General features: G+C 46.9%; 1 protein-coding gene across 1 annotated transcript; it reads right to left on the bottom strand.

Annotated features, from left to right (window-relative positions):
- Window positions 1-1,246: 1,246 nt before the first annotated feature.
- Window positions 1,247-9,804, bottom strand: LOC144732865 (metalloproteinase inhibitor 4-like). The gene is made up of 5 exons (XM_078614515.1): window positions 9,430-9,804; window positions 7,363-7,448; window positions 6,523-6,631; window positions 5,595-5,719; window positions 1,247-4,673 (listed from the first exon to the last, which is right to left on the bottom strand). Exons 1-5 carry the CDS (start codon window positions 9,572-9,574, stop codon window positions 4,398-4,400), a joined length of 741 nt encoding a protein of 246 aa, XP_078470641.1. The 5' UTR covers window positions 9,575-9,804; the 3' UTR covers window positions 1,247-4,397.
- Window positions 9,805-10,622: the final 818 nt, after the last annotated feature.

Here is a 10,622-nt window from a genome sequence, read left to right as displayed (position 1 = left end):
TTAGTACTACATGAGATGGAAAATTTTAGTTGCACCAATATCTTTACATTGCCAATAAAAGTTAAGTGACCTTCATAAGTATATTATCACATGATTTTCTGCAATGTGTCAATTATCACAATGGATAATTTAAAACTCGCCAGTTCGATTCAATCCTCAAGCACTGCAGTTGAAACTTAGCACGTTTTTTAAATCCTGCCTTTGTCTCCCCAGCAGTATAAAAGGTTAATCCAGTCAGTCCAGTTGTGAGTATCCCACCTTTTATAAAACATCAGGCCAGTGTGAAAGAGTAGGCCAAAATACCCTGCCAACAGTGGTGTGAGTATGAAATTGCAGGGCTGCACTTGCATCACATTTTCATTGGCCATATACAGAAACTAGTCGCCATGTTTTCTACCACCCGTGGTACTAAATTCTGCTTTCAACTGGACGAGTGGTGGTCGTGGCGGCTAGCCAGAAACCGCACTGAATACTGTGCCAAGTGTTACCCACAGCATCACCGCCTCCTTGCCGCTGGCTGGGATGGTTTGCAAATACCGGATTCTTTTGCAAGAACAGATGTGAAGAAAGATGTTGGTTGTGACAGTATATTTCACTTGTAGCTGCGTGTTCTTGCTCTTGCCTGAATCTGCCTGTCGTGGCTGGTTTTGTGTTTATACAAAGCCGGCTTGTGGTGGTGTGGAGAGGCCTGGGCTTGTAAGTTTAGCTGAGGGTATGTTTCAATTGTTTTCGTTTACCCGTGACTTCGGGATAGAGATGACCTTTAGTGTACAGACCTTTGCAGCACTCGCCAGGAACCAACCTGTTTTAAGATGTCATTCAACTTCTTAACTGGTCGAGGGCAGAATCGACTTAAACATGAATGTCCTCTCTCGAGGCTTTTCGTATTCATGATTTAACCATGGGGATTGCTTGACCGTACTTTACTGGTCCGCGTGGGTTCTTAAATGAGTGCTTTGAGGGCTCCTTCAGATGTTGCCACTGATGATAGAAAGCCTGGCCAAGGGTTAAACTTGACTGGCCAGGTTTTTCGTGCTAGTGTCCTACCCACTACGCACCCTACAGGAATATATATTACGTATTAAATCGCACACATTTTTAAACATACATTAGGCACTCTTCCCTCAATTATGCAATTTATATGAATGTGATACAACCGGACAAAGTTGATGAATTTCAAAACACTGGATATGTGCTCGTGTGATGCAGTGTAGGCTCATCAAGAAGATCAAACGAGAATCTCGGCAACACTGGCACAACATACAGTAGTGGCCTTTATTATGTGCAAGCCTGCTATGATCCAGAGTTACCATTTAAATGCCCTACGATGAAAACCGTAACACTGCATGCGTATTCGCTACTTGAAACCTAAAGCGGCATTTAAATTGCACTGGAAACTAATGTTGCGCGCGTACAAGTTGCCTCCCATCTGAGGTCCAGTTTAAAGTGCTGTTTGAAAGTGAATGGCGTTTGACCGCAAGTGCTTATACATCTCTTGAATGTTACACCCAGGGGCTCAATTTCAGCCGCGTCTGTCCATATCGGCAATAGAATATTTCCGTACCCGGTACAACCGCGTCCACCGTTCCTCTCACTATGGCTGTGGTTTGCCAGTCACGAGCCGCCTGCTCCAGTCTTGACACAGAAAATATTTCGGCAACCTTGCTGTGGTGCCTTCTGGTTGTATATGCCACCAGTGATAAGGCCCACAGAGCTATGTAGCTCTTTTTTTTAGAAGCGACCTGGCCACATGATAGCTCAACGAAGTGGCTTGTTACGTGGAAATTTATAGCAGTCAAATACTCTAAACGCATGTTTCTAAATGGGGAATACATGCAAACTCCAAATATACAGCAGACGTCAGGGTCGGGATCCAACCCACGACCTCCTGTATACCAGGTGAGGGAGTTAACATCTCGCCACCGCAGCGCCCTTAAACACATCGACTGCGTGCCCCGTTTAGTAAACCCTCGGTTTTTTACGCCAAACATCGAGGCGTTAAGTAAGCGCAATCGCACAGCTCACACGATGACGACGACCATCGGCAGAAGCGACAACATCGGCTACAGACGTGCTTCAAATTTGGACAAAATCATATTCCTGAGAACGTAAACCTAAAGACTTCTTGCCCAGCGTGTTAGAGTGGTTATATTTTCACCGGCCGGCGACCTCGGCACGATCGGAGATGGTTTCGGGAAGGCGGGGGTGGGGGTGCCAGTGGAATTGACACGGAACTGGATGTGAAAGTCGAAAGAAATGTAAGAGGTGACTACTGACGTTTTAGATGTGCATCGTGGAGTTTAATTTATAAGCGGTGATGGTTTATGTGAAGGTTGCCGTGGCGGTGTTTTTAAACACGGCGGGGTGAAGGGTCACGGTGAGGATTGTGGCAGTGTTGGTTTATGGTTGACTTTGACATCCACCCACCAACCTCGTCAGCAGTGTTGCCAGAGCAGGCCTCTGCCCTCTTGATTTAAATCCACATATCTCCGCATTCAAATCCGCATTCGAATATGAACGTGAGATTATATATCGACAAAGGCATTTTCGTGCGAGCGCTTGGGAGAGTGACATTTCTCAGGCTGTACTGCCCTCTGCAAGTCCTTTGGCATCGGTGCATCCACTGTGAACACACTCGAGTGGCTATTTTATAGGCATGAAAAAATTATAATTGGTGACCATGACCCTTAACACCCTTAGTACGTATGATAAATAATGTTTTATAAGAGTCAAACATTTCTATTTTATAAGTATCGTGTGCAGTGCTTAATGTCCGCCTGAACTTTGCTCCGGGGATTATTTTGGTGCGTCACATCCACGTCTCCTCATTTGGTCCTAAACCTGCCCATATCGTCAAATGCATATAGGGCATAATAATATAATATGGATAGGTGTACCTTTTACCCGAGCGGTATTGTCTTATGCCGATAATCCCTACACCCAAGCCAGCCGATTATCGTTCCGGAAAATGTCGAGTGAGAAAATTAAGCACCGCCTGTACCGTATCGCAAGGAGTGGTCGGAGTGAAAATGATTTTTTTTCTTCCGTGCGACGCGTGGAAAAGTTTCACTCGCGACTGGACGCCGATGAAAATCCGAAGAGTGTGGCCGAAGGTAAATTTGTTGGGATCGAGGTCATCCACGAATCGGCGTGGTTGTGTAACGCGAGAGAGTGGGCCATCAGCTGGGACGTGTCCGGCTGAAGCAATTCCACAAAGACCTCACGTCTAAAACGCGAACGTAGCGGCCCAGAAAGGCTTCCTTCCAACGCACACAGCTTAGTCTGCATTCTCAACAATTAACGCCACGCGAAAACTAAACAATGACAGGCAACTTTCTTTGGGTCTTTCGCTAATGTCACGTAGATAGGTTCAAGGAAAATAACAAAAAAATAACAAAAAACTACGACGTTTCGATCGCAACGGAAGCGTTCGGCATCAGGAAGATGATGACGAACGCTTGTCTTTCGATCGAAGCGTAGTTTTTTGCTAAATACTTTGAACCTATCTACGTGACTTCACCAAAAGACCCAAAGAATATGAATTCCTGCAGTCACGAAAGCTTTAAGTCAATGACAGGCAACTTTCTACGTTTCAGCATTTCTCCTAGTTAAATAAATAACGATGCCATCGTTTGGGTTCTCGTAATACAAACTTTACTTGCCAACCCCACGGATTTAAGTGGCAAAGCTGCTGATTTGTAATCCCTCGATCTTCAAAGCTAAAATCGCATCGCGAATTCATGATTTTTCCCAACATTTTATAAAGCAGCACAGTGGCATAAGCTTTTAAAATCATTGAAGCGTAAAGGTGCAGCCCTGAACCTCACTTGCTGACACCACTGCCGGCAGAAGGGCCTCCATACGTGGCAGCTTGAGAGAGACTCTAGATGGTGTTTGGCCTACTCTTCCCAGCGTCCATGTGGTAAAAGAGTTTACAAATCAGCAGCCTACTGGTTAAATCGGGAGTTCAAATCCAATACATTTTGTAAATAATGAGAAAATCCATCAAAACATAAATAATGCGTGCAGGATGTAAATAGAAAAAACAACCCACAAAGGTGTGCTGCTCACAATAGCATGAAGGCACGTCTCCCATCCTGCCTTGGCATGCATGTGCCCACCAGATTGCACGTACAATGATCTCAGCCTTGTCCATGATACAGCCAAACGTTTAGCTCTGTTCAGTTCGGTGGTCTGGACAATGCTGAAAGGATTATACATGCAGTGTGGTGATCTCATGGCATGCACGGCATGATGGGAGCCGTGCCTCCCTGCTGCCGTGAGCAGAGCACACCTTTGCGTGTTGTTCTATTACGATCAGTAGCGTTGGCAAGTGTATAATACTACTGCGGTGGTAACACTGGTATGGGCGGCAGCCTATATATGCGACCACGTGTTTACTGCCCCGCCGAATTATCCCAAGTCGCCGGAATGTGATCCGTGCCCTCCGCGGTGCTGGTGGTGACGACAACAGCGACGGTGTTGTTAGGCAAGTGGCCCTGCACCCACTGGCAGGTGTCAGGACCAGGGCTGGAACCGGGACGTGGCTCGGTCTGCAGGCACGCATGCTCCTCGGACAGTCGGCGACCGTCCAGCCCGAACATGTCGTGGTAGGAGCCGGTGCACTCACCCGGCACCGAGCGTTCACACTCGCTCGCGTAGCAGAGTTTGATCTGAGCGCAGTGCGAGGAGAGAGAGGGAGGGAGGGAGTAGGGCACGGGACCAAGAAGGGTGGTTTTAACTCTTTACAAATGAGGTTGAAGGCGTTCATGCGTTAAGATCGTTCTTGTCGGTTCATCCGTTCATCAGTTCTGTCGGTCCGTCTGTCTGTATCACCATCATCATCTTGTAATGATGATTCAATGCAAACAACATTTTAGCGTAAAGTCGTGTTGCTGTTAGGGACTTGAAAACGGGCCAAATGTATCAAAGGGCAGCCCAAAAACGTCGAGACAACCCAGGATAGAAAGATTCATTGCATGGCAGTCAAACTGATATTTCTAATTGTCAGAGCTGGAATTTTTGCCGAATTATGTTGCAATCCCAAATTCAACCGATCATTTATTTTTGCAGTCAATGGAGAGAGAGTGGGCTGAGAGCCACTGACGTTTGCTCCTCTTGACGTTGCAGTTAATCCACGGGTGGCTACAAAAAAAACGGATTTAAAACCAGGATTGTCAGCGGCGCTGGCTCAAGTGATCTGACCTCGCAACCACCTCGCTACGTTCTCGGAGATAAAGAAAATTTTAAAACGTAATGCAGCTGAAGTGGCCGGGAGGCTCAGAGGGATAATGTCGTGTCGGAGCACTTGAGCTCACATAACCCAAAAATACCATCATCGGCCAAGATCTCTTCACTGCTGGTTAAAGGCCACTTCAAAGCTGTTGCTGTCTCTCGCGGGCCTTGAAATGTAACCATCTCATGAAGTGACGCTTATAGCAGAACTGCAATATAATCGACAGGAAAATTGTAAAAAAAAAAATCAGCTAAACATGCCAAAGCAGGACCCTCTTGCGAATGAGTCTTGGAGACGCGGCTTCGTGAAGGTGATGCGGAGCGTCGTGAATGCGCGCGTCTCGTGCCGTCGTCCGTACCGAGCAGACACCACAGCCGCGCCCGTACTCCCCGGCCAGGTTCTGTGCCTGAGCAGCGCTCACGCTCGCCCAAGGCTTGGCGAGGTCGCACAGGGAGATACGCAGCTTATCCTCGACTCGGCGCGCTGTGGGGGTGGAACAGCCAGGGGGGGGGAGAGGGGGGGGCCTTGAGATGCGGGAAACAATGACGGCTGCTTGCGTTGTGGCGTTGTGGCCGAAACGTCGTGAGAATTATTTTATTATGTTTTATTTTTATTATTTTATTATTTCCCTTCTACGTGACTTTACCGAAAGAACCAAGAAGAAAAATGACCAGGGTGGTCGCGGGTTTCCGATTCTGATTCTGGGTTCGCAAATGTTGGAGGCCAGGTAGGAGGGCGCATGGTTATGCTGAGGTTGCCAGAGTTGGGTGGCTTAGCATTAGCCCCAACCCTAGCCGAGATATAAATATAACCCTAGCTCTAACGCTATGCCTAAGCCTAAGCCAGCGTTAGTCCTAATTAATATAATCCTAACCCATAATCATGACCCCAGTTCTGAATGTAACCCTAACTTTAAGAATAGCAAAGCCATAAACCTACGCCTAGCCTTAATGGCTAACTGTAGCTCTAAGCCTTACCCTAGCATTATTCAATTCAATGTTTATTTGTTACACGGGATATCCCGTTTCGCCTGTTACCCAGCACGAGTGAAAACTCTAGCCCTAACCATTAGTCGGAAACCTTAACCTTAAATAATAATCATAAGGTAACAACAAAACAACTACATTCCTTTTCATGCCAATTGAAAGCCTCCCCGCACTGTGTCGGATGTGGGAGTTGTTTAACCATACTTCACCGCGCTGGTTGTTGCGGTTGCTTTAAATAAATTGTATTATCTAGTAGTATTAGTACTACAACTGGAACTCGCGTGATTGCAGAGGACTAACCTGCCAGCAGGTACTCGGTGTCCGTCTTGAGTTTTGCGCCACACAGGTAGCCCTCGCGGTTCGTGTACAGGTGCGTCGCGTCGCCCGGCCCTCCTGGGCCTTTGAACACCTGCACGAGTGGGAGGTCAAAGCAGGATTGGTGGAGGCCGTGGGGCCCCAATACCATTTCATAATAATAATGATCGCAACGATTTGTTTTTCTATTGATCGACCGCCTTTATCGCCTTCCACCGATGTTAGCGGCTACGGCGCAACGCAATAAATCCACGATAGCGGGGTTTTTTTTTTGGGTTAGATCGCGTTAATATATAAATGTGTCGTTAAACCCGCCACCACCCGACACAGCCAATTAGTAAGGTTTGTCACGGAAACAAAACATGCAAATTCGTTCCTGGTACAGCACACCGGTGCGTTGGAGAGTAAACCCACAACATTTGCTGGTAATTACAATCCGGCTCATTATGGATATTATTAGTCGCGAAAGCCTACGTGTTATACCGCAATAAATGGTGGAACACATGATCCATGTCTGCTTTTGAGTTGGGCTACGTGATAGTTTTATGCCAAAATAATTGTCATTAAGCCACCGGTGAGGTGCAGAGCTCGATCGGTCAAAATCGATTAACACATATGCACGTACAATATCTGTCTGTAAACTTGACAATGTTGTCGGGTGGTGGAGGGTTAATGGCAATAATGTTGGCATAAAACTACGACCATGGGTCGTAACCCAAAAAAAACCAAATACGCACTCGTGGCACTGGCTACAAAAAGCCACGTTTTGATGTGGAACGCATCGTGGCCTCGTGTCCACTACAAGCCTCCTCTAGCTTGCGGTACCTGGAGAAGGGATATTTCGTACTGGATGCTCGCCGATCCCTCTGGGCCGGCCACCACCGCCTCACCCACCACCCTGGCACGTGTAACTGCATACACACAGCGCGTGGCACGCAGTCGGTGTCTCACAGTACACATCAGTAGGTAGATCTTCTTGGTTCTTTCGGTAAAGTCACGTAGAATGGAAATAATAAAATAATAAAAATAAAACATAATAAAATAATTCTCATGTCAGAAAGACGCTGTCTTTCTCAGGTGAAGAACAGGTCTGTCAGAAAGATGCTGTCTTTCTGACAGACCTGTTCTTCACCTGAGGACGGCTGCTTGCGTTGTGGCCGAAACGTCGTGAGAATTATTTTATTATGTTTCATTTTTTTTAATTTTATTATTTCCATTCTACGTGACTTTACCGAAAGAACCAAGAAGATGAATCCCTGCAGTCACGAAAGCTTTCAATCAGTAGGTATATGTCACACAGCAGGTCAGTGCATACAATTAGCATAGATACCAAAGCTGTGAATCGATATACTATGTAATACAGTATACAAGTATTCTGTATATTGTTAGAAGAGATGCGTAATGCTTGCACACAATTTACGGGATGTATTGTGTGGGTGTGCGCTGCCACCATAATGAGGAATTTACACCGCTGACTATACATACTTGAAAACACTTTGGGCTTTTGTGGACATTCTTAGAATGTGTTATAATGGTAATTAAAACGCCAATGGTGATTACGGCGATTAATATGACGACCAATGATTGTGATGATATGAATATGATGATGATAATTAAATTGGTAAAGATAATGACACTGATGAAAAGGTGATGATTACGACAATGAGAATAGATGCAATGGTGATGATCTAGGAAACGACGACGTTAGAGCTCCTGCTGATGATGATGAAGATGATAATGACAGAGACAATGGTGATGACGTAGGCGCTGTTGACAATGGGCGATAGTGATAGCAGCTGTGTTGGGATGAGGGATAGCGAAATGACGACGTTTGCACGTTTTATAGTCTTACGATATAAACGCCAGTTGATCTGTAATTGACTTACTCTATACTTACAATTTGCACAAAACGATGTGTGGGAATACCAAACGAAACGAGTGTGTTCCATTATCTGTAAATATCTAATGCCACACATTCACTTATGCATTAGTCTATACATAACCCGTAGGAGGTATCTTTACACAATCACACAATTAATGCATTATGTTCATTTAGTTGAGTAATTGACGGTGGAAACAGTCACTGCAGAGTGCAGACGACTATAACACGAGATTCCACCATCACATGTCCGCATCATCCACATCCTCCTGCCTCCAATTCCTGCTCCTAAATTCCCATCGGTTATCGTTGATGGTAATGATGATGTTGATAAAGAGGATATGGTGTTGGTGATGGTGGGAGTTATGCTGCTGATGATGATGATGTCTGTGTTGATGATGTTGTCCATTATGGGGTTTATACTGGTGTTGGTGATGATGTCTGTTATAGTGTTGTAGATTAGAATGCTGTTGCTGATGATATTGATACGTATTTGATCATGACGGTGCTTCTGCTGATGATTATGCTAATGCTGATACTATTGCTACTCATGATTATTATGTTTCTGCTGAAGGGGATGCTACTGCTGATGATTTAATTGATGCTAATGAAACTGCTGATGCGACTGCTGCTGATGCTGCTAGTACTGCTGCTGCTGCTGATACTGCTGCTGCTGCTGATACTGCTGTTGTTGATTAAGCTACTGCTGAAGACGCTACTGCTGATGCTACTGCTGAAGATGCTGCTGCTGATGATGATGACGAAGCTACTACTGAAGTTGCTGCTACTGCTGATGCTACTGCTGATGCTACTGCTGATGTTGCTGATGTTGCTGATGATGCTGATGTTGCTGATGATGATGCTAGCTACCACTGATGAAGATTATTCTACGACCGCTGAAGCTGCCGCTGCTGATGATACTGCTGCTACTGATACTGCCGCTGCTGATGATGATACTGCTGCTGCTGATGACACTGCTGATAACGACGACGATGATGATGACCCTCTCTCACCCAGATCCGCTGCACAGAACGCCTGCTGCGGGTGCGACGGAGCACAGGAGCAGCCCTGCACGGCCCTGGGGCCCATTGCGTTGGCCACGATGAACACGAGGAGGCCCCACAGACACAGGCGCATTCCTCCGCCGGGGGCTGACATCGCTGGCGAGGGACGCAGCTGACGATCCAGACTTCGCTTTCTTCCCTGCGCAGCCAGACAAATAGCGGGTCTCGGGCACAGGGACCAGGGGGAGTTGTAGTTCAATGCGGCCGGCGCTAGAGGGCGCTGTGGCCACGGAGTGATGAATTTAATCCAGGGTCGAGGTGATGCCGTTGCTGCTGTTGCTGCTGAAGCTGATGGCGATGCTATTGCCAAGTGGTGAGCGGTGGTGTTCAAGGGGTTAGGGGCCGTCCATAAATGACGTCACGCGATTTGAGACGATTTTTAACCCCCCCCCCTTCGTCACACGGCGTCACAAAAAGTCAGACCCCCCCCCCTCAAATATGACGTCACAAAGCTCTGCCCCCCACCCCCCTAAAAAAATAAAACATGCTTCAAATCGCTTTAAACGATTGTTATTGTAGCGCGTATTTAATGTGGCGCTGCACTCTGATGTTGTAGGAGAAAACATTTATTTAAAGTCTATTTAATTAAGTAGAACGTGTTGTCGATATTTATTTAAAGTTGCGCATTTTATGTGACGTCACATTTCTCACCCCCCCCCTCCTCGTCACACATCGTCACAAATGTCTGACCCCCCCCCCCCCACTAGGTGCGTGACGTCATTTATGGACGGCCCCTTACGAACCCGGCCACCATCAGTGACGATTGTCTGAACCGGTCCTTTGCCTCCCCTAGATCGACTCAGCCTCAAATGAGTGACCTGGGAGCGGTGTGTAAACATCGCCACTGGGGAGACAAAGGCGGCCGGGCGTGGTGCTGGCCACCCCACCCCCATTTCGCGGTGCCGTGCCGGCCTTCATAGGTGCCAGTCCGCTAACGGCACTTGCCCCTAATGGCCTGTTAAGGCTACACGGGGGATCTTTGTCTGGACAAGTGGAAGGGGGCATGGGAATGTCAGAGCCTTGCACCATTGTTCCAGCTGCCGCTACGGGCGATCGAATGTGCAGCACAGAAACTGCTCTCTCCCCCCTATAGACGGCACTTTTGGCCTACTCTTCCCCACCGGCCCTTTGCGTCTTTAAAG

Source organism: Lampetra planeri, chromosome 44 (assembly GCF_965212315.1).
Source record: "Lampetra planeri chromosome 44, kcLamPlan1.2.h2, whole genome shotgun sequence".
Classification (NCBI taxonomy): domain Eukaryota; kingdom Metazoa; phylum Chordata; class Hyperoartia; order Petromyzontiformes; family Petromyzontidae; genus Lampetra; species Lampetra planeri.
This window is presented reverse-complemented; position numbering and strand designations above follow the sequence as displayed.

Bases quoted from the DNA above. Each gene is read 5' to 3' on its own strand.
- LOC144732865 (XM_078614515.1), bottom strand. From the start codon at position 9,574: ATGTCAGCCCCCGGCGGAGGAATGCGCCTGTGTCTGTGGGGCCTCCTC. The intron at 6,632-7,362 runs GTACCGCAAGCT...CCACTCGTGCAG, and splicing joins ACGAAATATCCCTTCTCCAG to GTGTTCAAAGGCCCAGGAGG. The intron at 4,674-5,594 runs GTACGGACGACG...CACTGCGCTCAG, and splicing joins GCGGCTGTGGTGTCTGCTCG to ATCAAACTCTGCTACGCGAG.